At 44.0% G+C, this 21,446-nt stretch overlaps 3 protein-coding genes across 5 annotated transcripts in view; 1 reads left to right on the top strand and 2 right to left on the bottom strand.

Moving 5' to 3' along the window:
* The window catches only part of RANBP9 (RAN binding protein 9), a 39,857-nt gene extending 31,156 nt beyond the window's left edge, over window positions 1-8,701 (top strand). The window contains exons 10-14 of one of the 2 annotated variants that reach the window (XM_034060964.1): window positions 1,693-1,840; window positions 3,578-3,699; window positions 5,958-6,109; window positions 6,799-6,910; window positions 7,709-8,701. In XM_034060964.1, the coding sequence (XP_033916855.1) occupies window positions 1,693-1,840; window positions 3,578-3,699; window positions 5,958-6,109; window positions 6,799-6,910; window positions 7,709-7,839 (665 nt within the window). In that variant the 3' untranslated portion in view covers window positions 7,840-8,701. The remainder of the gene's footprint in view (window positions 1-1,692; window positions 1,841-3,577; window positions 3,700-5,957; window positions 6,110-6,798; window positions 6,911-7,708) is intronic. The other variant, XM_034060967.1, reaches the window with a different exon arrangement.
* A 411-nt stretch (window positions 8,702-9,112) lies between these two features.
* On the bottom strand, window positions 9,113-13,282 carry NOL7 (nucleolar protein 7). Its single transcript, XM_031049653.2, has 8 exons — window positions 12,844-13,282; window positions 12,694-12,754; window positions 12,559-12,617; window positions 12,367-12,398; window positions 11,135-11,246; window positions 10,391-10,512; window positions 10,233-10,310; window positions 9,113-9,507 (listed from the first exon to the last, which is right to left on the bottom strand). The coding sequence occupies exons 1-8, from the start codon at window positions 13,011-13,013 to the stop codon at window positions 9,440-9,442; spliced, it is 702 nt and encodes a 233-aa protein (XP_030905513.2). The 5' UTR covers window positions 13,014-13,282; the 3' UTR covers window positions 9,113-9,439.
* SIRT5 (sirtuin 5) lies at window positions 13,127-21,446 on the bottom strand. Of its 2 annotated transcripts, none has more exons than XM_034060971.1 (9): window positions 21,397-21,446; window positions 20,764-20,902; window positions 18,961-19,094; window positions 17,263-17,488; window positions 16,632-16,719; window positions 15,830-15,883; window positions 14,833-14,956; window positions 13,917-14,032; window positions 13,127-13,359 (listed from the first exon to the last, which is right to left on the bottom strand). In XM_034060971.1, the coding sequence occupies exons 2-9, from the start codon at window positions 20,882-20,884 to the stop codon at window positions 13,284-13,286; spliced, it is 939 nt and encodes a 312-aa protein (XP_033916862.1). In that variant the 5' UTR covers window positions 20,885-20,902; window positions 21,397-21,446; the 3' UTR covers window positions 13,127-13,283. The 2 variants fall into 2 exon arrangements, with proteins under 2 accessions (XP_033916862.1, XP_005149934.3); XM_005149877.3 differs by lacking the exon at window positions 21,397-21,446 and adding an exon at window positions 21,014-21,279.

Raw genomic sequence — 21,446 nt, forward strand, 5'->3', positions numbered from 1 at the left:
CCATGGAGGTTTTGGTGGTTTTGTTACAATGAAGTGCTGGGAGGAGTTAACAGATACCCACAAGACTGACAATTTGTTTTACTTAAGAGTAGATAGTGAATGCTTTGCATAGAATTACAGTTTTGTTATTAAAATAGGCAGTTCTCAGTCACTGGGGAAGTGGAAATTGTATAAATAGAAACAAATCTTTTTTGCATGTGCTCTTGGTTTTACTAATGGTTTGCAAAGTAGGTTGCCACTGGTTCTAAGAAGATCTTGCTTCTGGGAGATGGAAGGTTCTGACACAAATTTCTGTGTCCTTTCGATGGTAATTTAAGGCTTGGGCAAGGTGATTTCAGTCCAGTAAGTGTTGTATAGGATCCATTTCCTGTGGTGTTTAGGGAACAGTAGGAACACCTGCTCTTGTGTAGGAAATACCAAATGCCACCACCTAGCTTCTGGTAAAAGAGTTTCTGCTGGCAGCCATATTTATTCTGCACAGTTGAAAGAGTTCTGGGAGCACCTCAGTGGTGGTAAAGCTTCAGTGGGAAGCCATGAATGTTCAGAGCTGCCCCATTCCTCTGGGGGAGATCCCTTCCAGAGCACCTCTGCAGAGAGGAATGTGGACATACTGAAATGGTATGTGAATGTGTAGCCTTTGAACCCAGGACTCTTAAGGTAGTAAAGAACATCAACTTTCACTTCTGTTTCATTCTTAAATACAGACTGGATTTGGGGCTCTCTTTCATTTTTCTCTCAGTGGGATTGGGTAGGAAGCCAGTTTAGCCAGGCCACCAGAATACCTGCTGCCCTTGGCAAGGCAGCAGCTTTGCTTCTCTTCCTTCTATGTCAAGACTGCTATTCTGTGTGAGTAGGGGTGCACTCGTGCTTCATGGTTGTTCTTCAGGTGGTTGTTTGGATGTATGGTAGAAAGTAGCTTTCTAATTTTGAAAATAGAGGCACCAGTTAATAAGCAAGTTGATGAATGTATTATTAGAATTGGGGTTTGGGATTTCCTGAGTGGCAGCAACTCTTTTGTTTATAAGAAGCCCTTCCTGGGACCTGTTTCTATATTACAAGATACTAGGGAGCTCTTGCTTGATGGAACTGGTAATTACATGTTTGCTTCAAATAGTAGTTTCTTGATTACATTTTAGGAGGGTCAGAAGAGATTTTAGCCAGACGTCATAATTTCACAGCATGGTGTAATTTCATTTAGCAAAGCACAATAATAACAATTAAAATAATTATATGGGGAAGGAGGGAGGTAGTGTTTAAATGTAGCAACATGTATTTTCAGCACTGAATTTTACTGCATATTTATCAGGAGAATTATGTGATTGGGAATTAGGAAGATACATGTCTGCTTCCATTCATAATCATTACTGTGGCCTAGAAAAGATCTTCAGACCTTTAGAAACAATGTGCAAGTTCTAAAAAATGATCATTGTATGTTGATGCAGTTTTCTGTTTTCCTGGTGTAAGTACAACTGGAAAACCTTCTCATGTATGTGTCAGTACTTGTTAAATAATGCTTAACATCTGCACTGTAGAAGCCTTAGATGATCAAATACCTGCATCACAGGAGCTAAGTCTTTGTGTTTATTTGTTCCTGCTCAGTAAACTCTAGGTTTGCCAATGTACTTCATGTCTGTAGATGGGTACTTACATGTAAGTTTGTAGATGATTACAATTATTGAAACTTTCTTTCAGGGTTTGAAAGTAGTTGCAGTAATGGAGTAATATCAAATAAAGCGCATCAATCTTACTGTCACAGTAAACATACGACTGCCAACTTGAATGTACCAGAGCTCAACAACATAAATGTATCAAGATCACAGCAGGTTAACAGCTATTCCAGGTGAATAAACTTCAGATGCTTCAAACTTGCATTAAGGCTTGTGTTGTCCGTGTGCTTCTATCACAGAGAAGAGTTGCCAGTGGGTTCTGATGTGATTTCAGTTTCTTAAGGACAGTTAAAACATTTAGTGTAAGGGGCCAAAGCCTTACAATCACTCTAGTGTGCTTTGGTTTTAACTTCTCAAGCTCAATACACTTGTTTTCTCCTCTTTGGTTAAAGAAATGCAATGGACAAAAATAAATTACCTTGTTTATTTATGGTCAGTTTTGAAGTTGTGTAGTGGAGATTAACTCTCTGGCACTCTCTGATGAAGATTAGCTCTCCGGCTCTTCGGATTTTAATTTAAGCCACTGACATTGACTTAAGAACATTGCAGGCAGGTAATGAAATGTTTTCCAGATACTCTGCATTTGTGGCGGTATCTGCAAAGTGCACACGACTGAGATGCATGTGAAATCTGGACTCCCTTCCATTGCACACACAAGTGATATTTGTCTACTCCAGTTATTGTCACTTGTGCAAACACATTCGATTCAGAGAATGAAAACAGATGTATTAACCAGGGTTAAAGGGTTAATACAGTTATTCATAGCCAGTAAATACTAAGCTTTGGGTTGCAGAGGTGCAACAGAGCCTCATTTGGTGTGAAACAAAACAGTACTTGGCCAAGATGGATTCCCAAAACTACCAGCTAAGATGTGGTGATGCAGTAGTGTTAACAAAAAGTATTTGAGTTGGATAGTGATGATAGTAGGGGAGAAAGTAAGAATAATAATATACTACTTCGTGATTTGTGTTTGCAACAGCAATTGCCTCTACCAAGAAGTCTGGCAGTGTCCAGGCAACTTCAAGGTTTTTCATAGGAGTAAGACAATTCCTTGGTCACAGTGTTGTCCAGTCAGAAAGGCCTTGTGATTTCCTTCCTCAAAGGAAGGTGGATATGTTTGGTTGCTTAGAAGCAAGATACTAGGCTTTCACTTTGAATCTTTTTGGTCTTGAAAGAGGTTTTCAGTTGTCATTCTCTATGTCAAAATAGAACAGGCAGAGAAAACTCAGTCCCCAGAACCATGCTGGTGTTTTCTAACATTGCTTTTGTGACCTGCTGTGAACAAAGCGTGGTGAGCAGTTGTATACTCTGAATTTGCCTCTGAGTATCTCTTCAGTGTCATGGCTTACTTAGTATTTGCTTTGGGTTTTATTTCATTTTCCCTGGTCATTCTAGTGAGAGTAAATGAGAGGTAAATAAGAGATCAGGGCTTTTGTAAAAGAATTATGTATCTAAATAATGATATTCTCAGAGTATGCTGTATCTAAAGTCAACTGTGAGTTGTTTTTTTGTTTGGTTTTATTTGTTTGCTTTTTGAAGTGAGAATAGTATATTTTCTCAATGCATTTTCTCCAGCCTTATGTACAGATGTATATACAGACGTATGAACAAGGTATGAACTTTTTGGTATGTATTCAGGAAGTGTTAAGCTATTCCTGAATAATGAGCATGTTTAATTTTTCAGTATCTGAAAATGTTATTTTACTGAGTGCTAATGTTAGTAGAGAGTCAAATGTCCCTGGTGCTCTGGTAGTGCCACTTGTTACGGAAAAAACTGTGCTCAAACTTGGTAATATTTAAGAGCAGCTTTTCAGTAGCCAAGATGAGGAAGTACTATGCTGAAGTCATGAAGAAAATAACCCTAAGTGTTTAAATATGAATAAAACTTCTATTTATTACTCTCTTTGCAGCAATGATGTAGACATGGAAACAGATCACTACTCCAATGGGGTTGCTGAGACTTCATCCAATGGCTTCCTAAATGGTAGTTCTAAACATGATCACGAAATGGAAGAATGTGACACAGAAATGGGTCTGCAGTGATATTTCTTACATTTTTATTAAGTGATGGCAACAAGGTTATGTTTTTACTTGCAATGCTTCCCACCTTGAAAATTAGGGACATCAGCTCAAACCTTAATTTTTTGTTTGTTTTGTCACTGTTAGATGTAAATCTTACAACCACTAATTCAGGTAGTTCAGTGCCAGTGTGACAACAGAGGAAATCTGTTAGCTCATGGATATTGAAACTAGCATCAGCCTCAAAGGAAAGGGAAGACACCCTGTTGTGAAGGATGTCTGGGTTAGGGTCAGCAGATTGCTTCTCCCTCTCCCTTAGCCCTTCTAGCATTCCTGGTTCTCATGGCACCTATGCACTTGGCAGTAAGGGTAGAAATTCCGTATCACTTATATTGAAGATTTCAAAGTGCAGATATAAGATGCTCAGGAACAGAGCCATGTTTGGGAACTGAGATATATGAAAAAAAGTGTTTTCTGCCAAAAAAAAAAAGTAATCCTGATTTACATAGTTGTAGTCTAAAAAATAACTTTGTTTCACGTAACCTGCTTTATACTCAGCCATACCTGTTTAGTCAGTAACAAGTGAGTTTAAATACCCTCTGATTGCCAGCACACCACAAAAAGGCACTGTGACTGTCTGCTACCATGCAGTCAGATCACTTCAGTGCAAACAGGCTGGAGCTCAGAGAGTGGTTGTTATTGCTGGCTGTATCTGAAGAAGTGCAGCTGGTTCTGCAGTTGCAGAACTGCCTTCTCAAACAATTGATTTAAACAGGCATCAATTAATGGGTAATTTAAATGAAATGTGTGACTTGAGGCATCACTGGTAAACTTTCAGAAAGCAGCAGTGCTCACAGACACCTCTGAACACCAAGAACAGTTCTGACAAGCAGCTGCTCATGCAGCTTTGCTGGTAAATACCAGCAAGCTGTCAAGAAGCAAATGTAACTCTGCTACAACCCTGGAGGGGGGAGATGCAAATTGCCAGCTTGTGTTCCCTGCATTATGCTCTGCAACTGGCTAATAACAAGGCCTCATTTCTGTGACAGAGAAAAACAAACCACTTTTTCACTCTCTTGCAGCCTTTTCCACAGAGGCTTGCCGTGACAGACGTGAAGCAGCTGCACAGGGCACAGAGTTGTTTGTGGTTTGGTTTGGCTTTTTAATGCAGTTGTTTTCTACCTGTGGAAAGTGATGTCCTAGTTTGGAGAGCAGCAACAAACACCACTTCTTGAAGATTTCTGGGTGCTTCACCTTTGTCAAAAAAAAGCAATGTGGCTCCTCAGCCTACATTGTTTACTCCCCACAGTTTGAGTTTGGTGGTTGTTTTGGTGCTTTTTTTGCTGTTTGAAATGTCTGTGTATTCTCCTTAGTATTGTGTCTGTAGTGTTGCATAGGCAGTTTTTTTCCAGAGGTGACAAGCTCACATCCAAGAAAAAAGTAAAAGAGGCTTTACAAATCTTTGCATGAAATAGTGGTTAGAATACATCACTAGAGAACAGTGTTAAAAGAAGGAACAAGAATGGTTTGGTAATTACAGTGTACATCAGACTCCTATTCAGAACTTGATTCCACTGATGACAGGAAGCAAGGAATGGATAAATGCCCCTTTTGTTTGTTTGTCTGTTTTTAACAGATTGCTTTAGCTGTAAATTTAAAAAAGCCAAAACTTCAGGAGGAGCCAAGGGTTGATTTACTGGTCATGAACTGCATTAGTATCTTTTAAAATCACTAGTGCTGGGGAACATTGTAGCAAAGAGTAAAGAAATCGATTGCAATGTTCTGCTTAATTACAGAAGAAGCCTGAAATGTCAAAATTATTAAGCTAAGATATTCTGCAAGGAGTATGAGCATCATCTTGTCTGTTTGGGAGTTCAGGTGATCTTACTCTGCATCATTGTCTGTTCTGGCTTTGGTGTGCAATGCCAAAGAAATAAAAAAGTAGAACTTAACTGTTGTCTTTATTAATTTTAAACTCCCATAAGATTTTAGGGTAACATTTGGTTTATGGTCAAGTTAGTTTAAAATTCAGCATTGCAAAATAAACAGCATGTGTAGACAGCCTTTGCCTTTAGTTAACCATAAGCCTCTTAATGATCATAGAGGAGCAGTTGGGCAGTACTTGGAGGGTATGTTATGTCAAGGTCTCTGGCCCGGTGTTCTCTCTGAGAAGACACATTCCTTTTGAGTGCAATCAGTGCAGGTTCTGTAGATCCCTAGATTGTTACTGTTAGCTCTATTGGGGTGATGATGACGCTGTCATTTTTGCAGAAGTAGATTCAAGTCAGTTGAGACGTCAGCTGTGTGGTGGCAGCCAAGCGGCCATCGAAAGGATGATCCATTTTGGAAGAGAATTGCAAGCCATGAGTGAGCAACTAAGAAGAGAATGTGGGAAAAACACAGCCAATAAGAAGATGCTCAAGGTATATTTAACCTGGAAATTGTGGCATTAAGTGGAATAACTGTGCTGCTCAGCAGAAACTTCCCATAGCATGGGGCATGGCAGTACTGTGCTGCTTTGCTGCCATTTTGTTGTTGTTGTTGTGGTCTGAGAGCAGTGTCTTAGTCAGCTGTAATACAGCACTGTCTCCTGGCTTGCCTGTGTAGTGCATTCACAGGGAAGATACTTTCATGCTGTGCCACAGTTAAACCCAGAGATAAATTTAGCACTTCTGTCTCATTTCTGGCCATGTAACTTGGCCTCTTGAAATAAAGTGCTGTTTTCAGCTCTAATGATAATGATCCATGAGAAAGAGGATTGATACAGATGCCCAGAATGTGTTCTCTTTGGTACTGATCTCTTTACCTTGATCTAAGATGGCTCTGGAAAAGAATTCCCCTGCCAAAGACTGACTGCATGCAGTTTGCAGTTTGTTTTCTTTTCCCCCATCACTTACTAAAATATCACTCCCAGTTGTCTTTCTGTTGGGGAAAAACACTGCTTGCTCAAAATGGCACAAGTCATGTTCCATTTCTTCTTATCCTTTTGTACTGATGAAGGTCACTGACAATCACCTTTGTGATTCTGAGTCAGAATGGATGAAGAAAATAGTCCTTGTGTTCACTTAGTAACATACAGCTGCAAGACGTAATAAAAATCATCTTTCCACAGGATGCGTTCAGTTTACTTGCATATTCGGATCCTTGGAGCAGCCCTGTTGGAAATCAGCTTGACCCGATACAAAGAGAACCTGTGTGCTCTGTACTTAATAGTGCAATACTAGGTGAGTACATACAAGCTGGGTGGTTTGTATGTATGGTATGGAGCGCCTGTCATTTGAGACGGGGAGCTCTGCTGCCCACCATGCACCATCTGCTGGGCTTGGTACAGGGCTGACTGAATCATTAATGAAGCCTAGTGATGTCATGTACACTCTTTCAGTGAGAGTTTTTCCCTGTCTTCTCTCCTGTGAAAACAGGCTGAGGGAGTTGGGCTTGTTCAGCCTGGAGACAGCTCCAGGGAGATACAGCCTTCCAGTACCTGAGGAGGGCCTACAAGAAATCTGGAGAGGGCCTTCTGACAAGTACATGTAGTGATAGGACAAGGGGTAATGTTTTTATACTGAGAAGGGGTAGATTCAGATTAAGACTGTGAGGGGGGTGAGACACTGGCACAGGTTGCCCAGTGAAGCTGTGGCTGCCCCATCCCTGGCAGTGTTCAAGGCCAGGTTTAATGGTGCTTTGGGCAACCTGCTCTAGTGGAAGGTGTCCCTGCCCATGGCAGGGGGCTGGAACTGGATGAGCTTGAAGGTCCCGTCCAACCCAAACCATTCTGTGGTACTTTCGGGGGCACATTAATGTAACAAATGTAGTAGTCTTTGTTCAAAGCAAAATTGGTCCTGTTCAATAATGGTGTTATGCAGGGAATTTGAAAGTGTCACATTTTTGTTCCTACTCTGTCTTGATGCAAAAGCAAATAAGAGGAATTTTGTATTAACAATTTAAGCTTAAAATCAAAGTTTTCAGTGTATTAAAATGAAATTAATGGGGTATTTTAACTGCTGCTGTTATTTTTTTTCCAGAGACTCACAACCTGCCAAAGCAACCACCGCTTGCCCTGGCTATGGGACAAGCGTCACAGTGTCTGGGATTGATGGCTCGATCAGGAATTGGCTCCTGCGCTTTTGCCACAGTGGAAGACTACCTACACTAGCTATGCATTTGAAGACCTTAAAGGTGTCATGGCATATTAAACATGGAAAGTAGGCCAGCTCTGCTGACTGGAATTTGGGATTTTAATTATGTACTAAGGACAAGTCTGTTGCTTTATGTTGCTTCCTAGTTTACAGCATGATGCAAATGATTTCTAACTTAGTGTTAGGAGAAAATTTCCATCTTGAAACCTCTTAGACAACTAAGAGTTGAAAATGTCACTGATAATGTCAGACATCCAGATTGACAAGTACCGGTCCTTTAAACAATTGTCCAAAACAAACCAAAAATCCTGCTACCTTGTGGTGGGACGGAAGGGCGGAAAAGGCAGATGTATTAGCATGTGGGTGATGCAAATGTCAAACAGGATGACTTGCCAACCTCCACCCCCATTGTTACATAGTTCAATCAGTGTAATTTGCAAAACGCAAATGGTTTGGATATATAGTGTTGATGGGAAGAAATGATATTTTTTAATGTGTACTGTAAAACTTGAATTACTCAGGAGCTGAGTGAATATGTTTGTTGCTACTTACAATCCCAGCCTGTTGATCTTAGTAGGGGTTTTTTTTTGTTTTTGTTTTAACATGGTCTTTTCAACTTTGTTTCCTTGTTTAATTACAGACAGCTTCTGTTGTGTAGACTCACCAGTTTAACTGTTGTATTATAACAGTATTACATGTCAACACAGTGTGGTTATGACCTATTTATATAAAAACCAAATATTTAGTCAATTTACAGTCTTAATTTAATCTTTGTACACCTTGCATTTTTAAAAGTGCTTAAATAGTACTATATTGCAATAAAATGTAGTGATACCATAATTAACCAGCCATTAAAAACTTACTTCTACATACATGGTAGCATGGAGGTGTATGCTACGTTTTCTTGGTTCTAGAGTTTTGTCCTAGGACAGTGCTTCCCGTGTCAGCCTGTGAATTCACAGAGGTGGCTCACTTGTTTGAATGGGAGATGCCCCTTCCCTGCATGGGAGCACTTGCACTGCCTGGGCTGGTGGCAGTTAAAGGTTTGTGGTGTTCTTGCTATAACTTGCCATAAAGCAAGTTTAGTGAGCAGCACAGAGTCAGGGCACTGATGGAGCTTACTTGGTGCTCCCTGAAGATGGGCAAAAAAGCCTTCCTTCAGTTTGACCATCAGGCTGGACAGCAGTGGCCTGCTACATGAGCTGGCTTAATGACTGGTGCTAGGGGACAGCCTTTCTCTAGAGAAGTGAAGCAAGAATCATTGCTGTAAGAAATGCAGGATCCAAAGCAGTAAGTACAACACTGTTCATCTTTTTATTCTCTACAAAGGAACTGCCTCATGGAGGCAGCTCTCCGAGGCTGGTAGTACCTCCTGCTGTTGTAAATCAATCTGAAGCAGAGTCACTGCACATGCCCAGCTGTTCCTTAGCTTCCCCTTCAGACAGGGGGAGGGAAAGAGAACAGGGAGGTCAGTTCAGGCACTGTGTTGTGAAGGTTGGTGCCTTCAGAGTGAAGTCATGATGGAGCAGTGAGGGAGAAAAACACCTCTGTTGGGTTGAGAGGCTAACTTCCAATAAAAGTCCCTGGTTGCATCTTCTGAAAAAGCTGTCTTCATACTCACATTTTAAGATGGGTTGAGAGCCAGCGTCTTCTAAACCTTGCTGCTTTTTGCTTTTTTTCTTGCTCTTAAAAGAATAAAAAGCTGTTAGTTACCATTTTCTTAGCCCCCCCTACTGGAGAAGCAGCTGTCCAGTGATTACTGCAGTAGTTCAGAACAGAACTGACTGGAAAGCTTTCTCATATTTTACATTCAACAGCTGGCCAGGGGCACCAGTCTCCTTCAGGGTCTAGCACTGCTTTCACTTCTGAAACACAAATGAAATGCAGATGCTACCTATTACAGACCAGTAATTTTTGCCTCCAGTGCTCACAAGCCTCATGGGCTGCGGGTGGGTGGCTGGAACTGACTGAGGTCCCCTGCCTGTCCCCACTCATGTCTCTGTCATTTCTTTTTAATGATAAGTAGGTGCTAATTCCCTGTCTTCATGTGGAAGCATTTCTACTTTAAGTTTTACACATACCTGAAATGACCTCCAACAGCTCAGAGGTTTTAACAATTAGCATTTATCAAGCAAACATGGCTCCAGGCCCATACACTGTTTTTTAATGTACCAAAACTCAGGTAATTTTTTCAAGTCGTGTCTTACATGCCCTTCCTCGAGGAGGGCCCATCTAGCCAGTGAGGCTGCAACGACATCCTACCCTTCTCCCTTGCTGTCTGCTTCTTTGGAGTTAGTTAGAAGGTAGCAAGATAGACCCTTCCTACATGGGAAGGGTGTTTTGTTTTTTTTAGGGTACTTTAACACCACCTATGTAAGAAGTAGTACCTACTGTGGCTTTTTATACTCACCCCATGCTTTGTCCACAAACTGAACTGCAGCTTTTTTAACTGGGTTTTTCTTGTTTTCAAGGGAAAAAAATTCATTTGCTGAAACAGAGATGAGTGTTAATTACCAAGTTTAGCCTAGAGAAATTCAGCTGCAGACCCACTGAAGGAAAACTGCTTACGCTGTGCCCGGTTGGTATGTGGTCCGTAGAGCTGAGTGTTTATAAAGTCTTTGGCCAGCTGTTGCTGCAGGCCTGTCAAACTCTGGTCTTTTAAGCACACAGCTATATAGTTTCCTGTTGACCTAGTTAAACAAAAGAGCTGTAAATCCCTGCAGTGTAGTTAACCCAGACAACAGACATGCTACTAGCCAGGGCTTTGCTACTTGGGCACAACACTGCCTCGTGGTGGTTTCTTGATGCTTAGTAGCTGTAATTAGGAAAATAAAACAATGGACCGAGACCCTCAACCTGTCACCATCTGCCTTTACGTGCCCCACACTGTCCCTTTAGAGTCTTGAACCAGTCTCTCCAGGAGCCAGTGCAATTCCTCTACAAGGACAAAGTGACAAAGAGGAAAAGGGGAAAGACTGAAATGCAGGAATTTAGTGCTCAACAACCAGATCTATAGCAGCACAGAATACAATGCCTAGTGCTAATGTGCTTACGACTGCCCAGTTATGTCACAGCATATATATATATGTAATAGGTAAAAATATATATTCTAGATTATATATACACATCGTACATGCATGCTGTATCAGAAGTATATTAAAGGTGCTTTTAGCACATGCTTTCAGAGGAAGAGCAGGGGAAACATCAAATGAAGACGAGAGCACAGCCATATAGTGACAGAGCAAGAGCAGGCAGAGGTGCCACACTGAGACGGGGACAGACACAGCCACCCTGGATCCTCTCTCAGTGTACCTGGTGCCCTTTCTTTGCTTTTGCTTGTCTTTCTTCACCAGCTTTTTGACTTGGCCTTGCCTTTGGACCTGCCCTTGTTTCTGCTTCACAGCCCCACCTCCACGGTGTTTACCTAAGGTAAATTGAATAGAAAATTTCCCAATTATGAATCACGAGCTGCAAGTGAAAGAGGGACAGGACTGAAACAACTATTATTAGGCTGCAGAAAATAAGAGGTCTCTAGGTAACTCGAGTAGGCATTTTTCAGCAGCCCTGAGCAGTTAGCTAGAAAGCCCAGCCATCACAGAAGGGCTGTGAGAGCAAAGAGAAGCAGCATGCCTCAGGGGAGCCACCCAGAGTACTGCCAGCCAGCTTTCCCCTTCCTTGGCATACCTTAACTTCCTTAACACCACAGAACAGGATTCATCAGGACAAATACTGAATGCAGCACAACAGCTATGAGTAACAAAGGGGAGTCCAGTCTCAGCTTCACTCTCACCATTAAGTACTATGGTTACTGAGTGTTCAGAGCATCATCCTGAGCTCATCTTTTGTTTGTGCCAACAGATCTTTTTAAAAATAATAATAAAATAGAAAAAAAGTAGCAGCTACACCACCCAGCTATGTAACTATGTGAGTATGGATGAAAGAGTTGTTTAAAAACAGCCCAAAACTTGAAAGTATTTTGAAGTACAGGTGAAGAGGGCAACAAAACAGCAGTCAGGAATCATGGAATCACAGAATAGTTAGGATTGGAAAGGACCTCAAGATCATCTAGTTCCAACCCCCCTGCCATGGGCAGGGACACCTCACACTAAACCATATCCTCCAGATGTTCGATTTTCTAGTTCAGAAGTTGAAAAAAAAGTCACCTGATTTTTTTAGATGCTGTTAAATCATAGTATGATATGTAAAGAACTATCAATGTGATGAACTATTCTATCCAGGAACAGCCTTTATAACTTAAAGGCTAAATATTAATCTCCCTCTGGTAATCCTTTTTCTATAACACCTGCCTGCTATCTCCTAAACACCACGGGCTATTTTAACTGAAACCATCGTACAGCAAACAACTTCTGTAAATAGCGCAGGAATCAGATTAAATACGACTTTTTTTCCACGTTTTCCCTTGGCAACACCGTTCTGCCTGTCCAGCCTGTTGACATTTCAGACTTCAAGAGGCACTTCTCCTACGGCAGCTCTAAAACAAAGTCCCGAGGTGCCAGGCAGTAGCAGGACAGGCACTAGTATACCTGGGTTAGCTGCCGCAGCCTTCTTCTCGGGTCTGTGGAGGAGACAAGGCAACGCGTTACTCCTCCAACCCACCCTTAGAGCCCCCTTAAGCCCCATTTCTACCTCGTCCTCCCCCTAACGCCAGGTCCCGGCGGGGCCACACTATGGGCCGGCACCCCAGCACCCACCCACCGCCTCACGTCGCCGCTCACCGTGCGGGCGGCGCAGCGGCCAGCTCCTGCAGCACGGCCTCGGGGAGCAGCTTCCGCTTCTGCGGGGAGAAGAGAGCTGTTAGCGGGTCGGGGAGGGGCTGCGCCCGAGGGCTGCGGGCGGGGGGTGCGCGGTACCTTCTGCTCCGCAAACAACTCCTGCCGCCGCCGCCGCTTCTCCTTCAGCAGCTCCCGATGCCTGCGGGGGGGCGGGAGGCGCCGTCAGTGCGGGCTCAGGGTGGGGAAAGGGACGGGAAGAGATGAGGGCCCGCGCGCGGGTGTCGGTACCTCCGGGCCGCCTCCCCCACGAGCCTCCGCTCGGTCTCGGCCGCCTCCTTCGCCACGCCAAAGGACAGCTCCTGCGGGGCCTCGTCCGCCTCATCCTCCGAGGAGCTCGGGCCCAGGGCCGCGGGGGGAACCCCGCGCCTGACCGCAACCCCCTTCTGCAGCCGCGCCATGACCCCCACACCTCCCGACTGACCTACGCCCCGGAAGTGCTCTCCGCTGCAAGCGGCCCCTCCCCTCCAGCCGCCCACGCGCACACACTGAGGACTCGCTGAGGTACGACCGGTAGTGGCGGAGCCCGAGCCGGGCCGGACCGGGCCCGGCCTTGCGTTTATTGCGGTGGGGAGCAGGGATGGGGCAGTACGGCGTGACCCGCCGCCGCCTCCCAGGCCCGGGCCGCCGCTCCCACACGTGGCGCTTCCCCTCCGGGTGCTCCGAGGTGCTCAAGAGGTGATTTCCGTCTCGTGGCGAGCCAGCGCTGGCGGCAGAGTGGTCCCACAGGGGCCCGAGAAGTGGAACCTGGAAGGAAGCAGCCGGTTGAAGGGGCAGGCACTACCAGCGGCACGCTGCTTGCTTCTGGCAGCCCGGGTGCGTTTGACAAGCAGGTAGCGAGTTAGCCCTGCTGCTTAGGGAGAGGGACTTACAGGACACAGGGACAAACTTCAGCTTCACACTTAGAAATGTACAGTTGTGTCTTCATAGACTGGTTTGGGTTGGAAGGGGCCTTAAAGCTCATGCAGTTCCAACCCCCTGCCACAGGCAGGAACACCTCCCACTAGAGAAGGTTGCTCAAAGCCAGGTCCAAGCTAGCCTTGAGTACTGCCTGGGATGGGACAGACACAACTGCTCTGTAAGAAGTGCAAGAACTTACTTAAGTGTTAATTCTACCAATTAACCTCTTCTTACTTTTAGAGCAATCACCTCTTTTTACTTATTAGAAGAAAATAGTATTTCTTAAACACAGGGGAAAAAACCTCGATCATGTTTGTTTAAAATTTTGCTAAGCATTTTAGCAGTTCAAAAGAGTGAAGATGCAGGGGACTAAAGTTTGCTAGTTTAAAACTTAACAGCTTTACCTGAATCTGTCTGTAGCAGGAGTAGCTTCCATGTTAAACTCTGCAACTGGCACTCCTCTAGCAGATACTTGTGGGGCAAACATCGCAGCAGGGTACACCACAGAGGAGGTTCCGACCTGCAGGAACAGGGGAAAAACGATGAGTGTAGCAGGCCAGCATTTAAACAGGCAAAACCAAACCAACCCACAAGGTGATGACCCTTCTCAGAACACTGGATGTGCAAAACCACCAAAGCATGAAGATCCCTACAGAAATGAAGCCAAATCAGTATCTGTATTTAGTGCCACAGCACATGTAGCAGAATTGGGAGTGGTTTCTCTGATGTAACCCAAAGAAACCTGTTTGCAGATTATAACTGGAAGGACTTTGTGTTCAGGAAAACAAAACAAGATGTTCCTTCTGTTACTTAGGGTTAGTCTGTGAATGGTACACAATATTCCAAGTAAGTGTTTGGGTCAGTGAGCTGGAACCAGTGAGCACGTAAACCATCTCACAAAAGAAAGCAGCTTGTGGTAACGTTAAGGTAGCTAGCTTCTTACCACATTTTGTCACCTTTTTCTTAGCTGAACATCAAAATAATCATAATAATTTTCACTCTTTCAGAAATTTAACAGCTAAACAATATTACCAAACCTCTTAACACTTGAACCTCTAACGCTTGTGTGTACTGAATGCAGATGGCAGGTGCCCGCTGAGCACGATGCCCGCATGCTGAACCTGCTGATTTCTGAGTAGTATATGTACGTTTTCAGACTTCATGGCCTTTTAAAGTTTCGCACTTGATACCAGAGAATCCCTCAGGGGCTTTTAGTTTCCTCGGGGAAGCGTGCATGCAACCCCTTTACCCAGGTGGTGCAACCCCTTTAGTGTAGCTTCCCCATTGGTTGAGAGGCCAGGTAACAAGTGTGTCACTCACTACCAAGCAGAGGTCACAAATATCAAGTTCCTTCTCCACCGCAGTGAGAATGTCAGGATCCAGGGTTTCACCAAACCACACAACGTGGGGACGGAGGAGCCCATTGCAGCCATCCTCCTCACACCTGTTTGAAAAAGGAACAAGATTACACGTAGTTGTTTTCATTCTCATTTGGGCACATTTACCTGCCTTTGATCCTCCACTTCTCTCTTTCACAGCCTTCCCCACACCCTCCTCTACTGTGTGTTGGGCAGAAGGCAGCTGATGCTGTGCCACAAATATGCTGGAAATACCCACGTGCTGCCTGGCCAGGTGGAACATGTTGCTGAACAGTTGTGCAACTCAAATACTTAGTGGTATCAGCCCCTTACTCAGTGCCTGAAAATGCACAAAACTTGAAACATAGTATGTGCTAGGGACCTCAGCCTCCATCGACTTTAACAAACTGGCCAATGGGCTTTTAAGGAGAAAGTGAACTGACAGAGGTATTGTGTTAGCTACTTTTCCTTAGGAACCAGATGAAAAACATGGTGGTCTCTTGCATCTGCAGCTGTTATAAAAGAGCACCATGGCACATTTAATGCCTGCAAAGGACTATGCTGTGACTGTGCCTGAGCACAGTGCTCCAGATTGCCTAATGGCAGGCAGGACCCACAAGGTAGCGAAATGTTTACTGTGCAGCACTTAGTTTCTTACTTTAATTCTACTATGTCTCCACTTACTACAAGCCCCATGAATTTAGGCATGTTTTAGCTTGATGCTCAAGTACACAAACATGCCATGCCTTTAGCATCACAGTAAACTTCCAGTGCACACTCCTGTTCTCTGTTGTCTCCCCTGACTTTAGATCAGTTCTCTGAGGAAAAGTCACACGCCTTTTTCTCCTGGAGAAAGTCTCCATGTCCTTCCAAAACTACACAAACAGAAACACAAGCCTTTGAGATGCACAACAAAGCATAAAAAGGTAACAGAAAAATACAAATTAGTCCTCACGTACTGAGGAAGCTCTTCAACTGGAATTGCAGCATCCTCTGTGTCAGGATCTGGGGCCCTGAAGTTACAAAATCACAATACATATTCAGCCATACAAAATGCATTTTGTACATTAATAAAACCTCAGTATTCTCTAAAGCACACTCTCCAATCAAGAAATCTTTGCAACTTCAGCCAACTTCAACACCTACCACAACCCTACCATACCACACACAGGGGAAGCAGGTGTTTATCCAGGATTATTCCAGAGCTAAGCAACTGTCCTAAGCTGGTCAAACTCTGACAGGGGCACAACAAACATTTAAGTAACTACCTAAAGGTCTGGTGAAATGCACAGGGAAAATACCTAAAAATCTGTGACCATATGCCTCTCCCCCTTTTTTTTTAGAGGTGAAAGCAAGAAGATGGCTAGAAAAAGGTGACTGAAGGATTTTTCTGCACCTTTTGAAATTACAGAAATCCTGGGAACTGACACCTCCCTCCCAATTGTTTATTACATCTTTATTTTGAGGCCTGCAATTATGAGAATCTTAATGAGGAGCCGAAGGACAAAAACTGCTAGGTGCTAGACAAAGAAGAGGACAATATATGTATCGAGTGATGGTGGTCCGATTTAAGGAATAAGCATCTGATTTAATAAAAAACCTGTGAGGTGAAGAGGATGGCAGAAAACACACATTCTCAAAGAGTACAATTCGCTGATGTCCAAAACAAGAGTTTCAGACCACCTGAAAGTCTTCTAATTAAAACATACTTAACAGCAGACAAAGTAGAAAATGCAGTTTAAAAGCAGATGTATTAATTACCCTTTCCCAGCCAAAGCGGGGCATATTGGACTCTTGTAATTCGCAGATATATTTCCACATTTGGTGCATCGAGTTTTAAATAAACTACCTGAAAAACACCAAGAAAAAACATCAGGGATCTAACAACTCGTCTGGGGCACGGCTGTGTGCACAAGTGGTTGTGTTTATCCTGTATGGCCTTTATTTGACTTTGAAGACTACACCTCGTGAGTAACTTGGGTAACACTACATGAATGTAACAGCCAAGTGTCGAAACCTGCCAGCATTATGAAGGAGATTATTTACACAGTGCAAACACATGCTTTTGTTCAGCAACCCAAGGTGACCAGTACCACTGTTAAGCATAGGCCAGACCCAGCAAAGAGACAAAACACAGGCCCTTCAGCTGAAAGGCCACAGCGAAGAGAAACAGTCCCTCTAAAACTATAACTCAGTCAAAATTAAATTATGCCCAATGCATATGAAGTACCCAAAACAACTTCCAAAACAGAACATGGTGTTACAGTAAATAACTTTGTGCAAGTTATTACCATTTTAAAGGCAAGTTTCTTTTCTCCCAGTACTTATCCTGCTCTCTTTTCTCCCCCCCAGGTTTGCTGGCCCATAAGCAGACAGGTAAGCTGATTCTTACCATGGATTTCTAAGAGGTGCTTTGTGCCTGCCTTTCTATGTAGTTCATCAATATTCTGAGTAATGACCACAACGCTCCGTCCTTGCTTGCTCAGTCGCTTTTCACACTCTGCAATGGCAATATGTGCAGGGTTTGGGTGTTTACTCAACATCACCTCCCGGCGGTAGTGATAAAACTCCCACACACGAGAAGGGTTTCGTGCAAAAGCCTCTGGAGTAGCCAGCTCCTGGAAAAGACACTACAAGTCATGCTACCAGCGAAAGGGCAAGAAAATGCCCTCCCCAGGTGAAACCAGCTAGATTCCTGCCACTTACACTGCTCCCAGCACAACAAGGTTATCAGAAGAGAATTATTTATAACCAGATGCAGTTGATGAGAATATACTTCAATAGCCCTTATAGGGATGACAAGTTTTATCAAATGAGGAAGTAACCAGTATCAACAGTGTGGTACATGGTTTTACACAGCACATCCAGACCTTATTCTGTGCTGCCCCACCAAACTATTAAGAGTGTAGTGCAGCACAAAGGAAGGTATTTCAATGCACACAACTTTTAGAGTTCAAAACTCTCTTTTTCACAGCAGCCATAAAACCCAGCATTATGTGGATATATTTCCTTTGCTAGCAACTTCTTTTCTGCCTTAAGTGTAACACAAGCCAAATTATAGCCATTGTCAAAACCAAAGTCTAATGTCTTAGAGTTTACCAACACATAAAAGACAAGCTGTACTTTTCACAGTAACTTTAACTTTGCCTTATCTTCTTTTTAAAATGAGTATCTCAGTCTAATGCTACAACATGCAATTCTGCTGATATAAAAATGCTGAAAGCAAGATTTCTGCTGCAGAAGAATGAGGCATTTATAGACATGCATGCTTTATTTGGACAGTCACTGAAAGAAAAAATGCATCTTTAGATTCAAACCATCTTGAAAACCTCCTATATTTGACCCCTTTTTAACCACATCAAATCTTTGAGTGCTGCATTAAGAAACTTAAAGAAAGCCAACAAGATAAACATTTGAGGCAACATTTACTGACAGTGTAGCAGTTACATGAAACACCTGCACCAGCATGCAGGGTCAGATGCCTGAGGCACCTATGCAACTCACACAGGTGCTTGCCACTGCACCCCTCCACCCCACAGCATCTGCTTTGGCCTCCTCTCTCACCCCAGTGGCTCCCAACACTGCAAGGTCACACCAGCAAGAGACAGAAGCTTGTTGAAGAGTTAAAGACTGTGAGGAGCACTGCCCCCAGACAATAAAAAACATCCTAAAACATTTTTAAAGAGTATGACAATAAACCAAGATTTAATGAAAAACAACTAGTCACTATCGCTGGTTCTGTCCTTTGTTATTTTGGCAAAACGTTCTTAAGTTTAAAACAGGAAGTAGGAAACGAGGTAGGAAAATAGAGAGTGTTGAAAGATGACCACACAGCTAAGCTGCAAGGCAACAAGGATGGTAGAAAGACCCAGAGTTGTCTGAAGAGCACTGTTTTTCCCAAACAACTGATAAGGACAGAGAAGCAGCTGCACAAAGCAGCCCCCACGGCACAGGGGACAGCTGCAGATATGGGTGTATTCTGTGCAGTACTTCCACCCTCTAAGGTGCCCAGCTTCCCCTGACCCTTCACCATCACCCACCCAACAGGTATTGTACCGGAGCTGCGCAGACACATGCCACCAGTACGTACCTGGGCTTGCCACTTCCTCCAGAAACCTCCAGCCCCTCTGAAGGTTGGGACTCCACTCTCTGCACTAACACCAGCTCCTGTGATGATGACTATGTGCTTCGCTTTGGCAAACACCTCTCGAAAATCAGCCATATCTATGTGCAGGGAAGGAAAACAAACAGCTGCTCAAATGCTTGTACTTTTATTTAAGAAGCCATAGAGACACTGCTGGCACACTGACACACCTAGAGATGGGTTCCACATACATCTCTCAGTACTTTAAGTGTAGAATACTGATTTGTTTCTGAGTTTCTCCATATTAGAATTTGAAGGGAAATTCCTGGAGATCCTCAAAAACATGTATGAGCAAGCCTCGGAGGGCAACATGTATTAAACTATGAATACACTCAATATTTGAAAGACAGAGCCTTAAATTAAACCACAGAGTTACTGCTACCTTGATAACAACTGTTGCCACAGCCACCCAGGAACTGTTTCCTTCCTCACTAAGGCAAGCTCCCAAGATGAAAAAAAAATCTACACTTAGTTACAAAATATCACCTTCAAAATTAATGGCATTCGGAAAAACACTTTTCCTGCTGAGGTATCTTGGCCATTTTCTAGGTTTGCAATTGTATTTTCTATTTTTGAATGTACATTCCCCCCTCTTTTCCCCTGCAAGGTAAAGTTACTTGGGAAAGAAGACGGGAAATTTCCTTTGCATTTTTCTATGGGTCAAAACAACATTAAAAAGGAACAGGTTAGTTACAGGGAGGCAAAACCCCCCTCTCTCCCAGCTTACCTCAGATATTAATTTTAAAGCAACATAGTTTAGAATCAAAGAACAGCTGAGGTGAAAGGGACCTCTGGAGACTGCCCAACACCCTGCTCAAGCAAGGTCAGGCACAGCAGGACCATGTCCAGTTTGGTGGAGTCTGAGTGTCCCCAAGGATGGAGACTATGACCTCTCTGCACAACCCATTCCCATGTTTGACCACCCTCATAGCAAAAAGCAGTATTTCTTTGTGTTCAGATGGAATCTTGTGTGCTTTTTGTCCCTTATCTCATGTCCTGCCACTGGGCACTACTTGAGAAGAGTCCAGCTTTGTCTTCATTCCCTCCCATCATGTGTTTTTATGCACTGATAAGATGCCCCTGAGCCTGGTATCCTAAAGGCTGAGCAGCCTCATCTCCCCCCCAGCCTATCCTCATATCTCAGATACTCAAATCATCTTCAGAGCCCTTTGATGGACTCTCTCCAGTTTGCCCATGTCTTTGTCATACTGGGGAGCCCAGCATTGGATCTAGCCCTCCAGGTGTGTCTGACCATGCTGAGCAGAAGGCAAGGATCACCTCTCACAGCCTGATGGAGATGCTCTGCTGAGTACATCCCAAGACACCTTTGTTGCCCCAAGGGCTTATCGCTGGCTTACAGTCAACTTGGCCCACATCAGGACCCTCAGAGCCTCTTCCACCAAGCTGCTTTCCCGCTGATCAACACCAGACTGTCCTGGTGCTTAAGGTTGTTCTAATGCAGGACTTGGCATTTCCATTTGCTGAACTTCATGAGGTTTATGTTAGCCCATGTCTCCAGCCTGTTGACTGCAGCTATGCAAGGGTTTGGGGAACTATTCGGAATGCAAACATAAGAGATGAATTTTAGGAGCCAGGAAAGGTGGAGATGGGGGAGGAAGTGAAGTTCAAGCTGTTCTAAGCATTCTGAACTAAGCTACAGATTTCACCTATTAAGCAAAACCTTCTAGAATTTAAAATCTAGCTTAAAAACTTGTCCAGGGTAGGCAAGGAAACACACGGATGCCTTACTTGAACTAGGACGAGCCATTTCCACACAAAACTTATGTTTCTTTGAAGAAGCAGCCTTAAGTCCACAATATGCTTGGGAAGCCAACCTTCTAGCGGTAAACTGAAAGAGACTCATCAGCATCCCTCGGAAGTACTTCACCTGGGGAGAAATAAGGGAATCACAAGCAGCCCACTGAGGGAGCATATTTCTGCAAGGGTTTCTCCATAAAAAACAGGCACAAGGATTATTCATCACAGTTTTCTCTTGCACCTTCAGCTTCCCTTCCTTGTGCTGCAAACCCCAGACATCTCAAACAGGAGATCCTGAGAATGGGATGATCTTTCGCTTCCAGTTAAGAACCCAAGATGTTCATTCTGCTCCAAGAACACATTCGCTAACGCCCCACAACACCCGGCCGCAGGCTTCCTACAACATTTAACTTGACAATTTTGCCGTCCCATGCCAAAGCACCTCCCACAGTCCGACCGCGGCTTAAGAATACAACAACCCCGACAGGTGCCTGCAGAAGGGCGAAGGAGAACGGCGCAGGGGACGGAGTCGCGTCGGGGAGGAGGCGGCGGTGACCGCCGCCTCCTCCCCGACGCGACTCCGTCCCCCGGCGCGGAGGCCTTGTCCCGCCCGAGGGCACTTACCTCAGCGCCGTGACCGGCCGCGGCTGTGCGGCCTAGTCGTGCGGCGCCGC

The sequence above is a fragment of the Melopsittacus undulatus genome, chromosome 1 (assembly GCF_012275295.1).
Source record: "Melopsittacus undulatus isolate bMelUnd1 chromosome 1, bMelUnd1.mat.Z, whole genome shotgun sequence".
Classification (NCBI taxonomy): domain Eukaryota; kingdom Metazoa; phylum Chordata; class Aves; order Psittaciformes; family Psittaculidae; genus Melopsittacus; species Melopsittacus undulatus.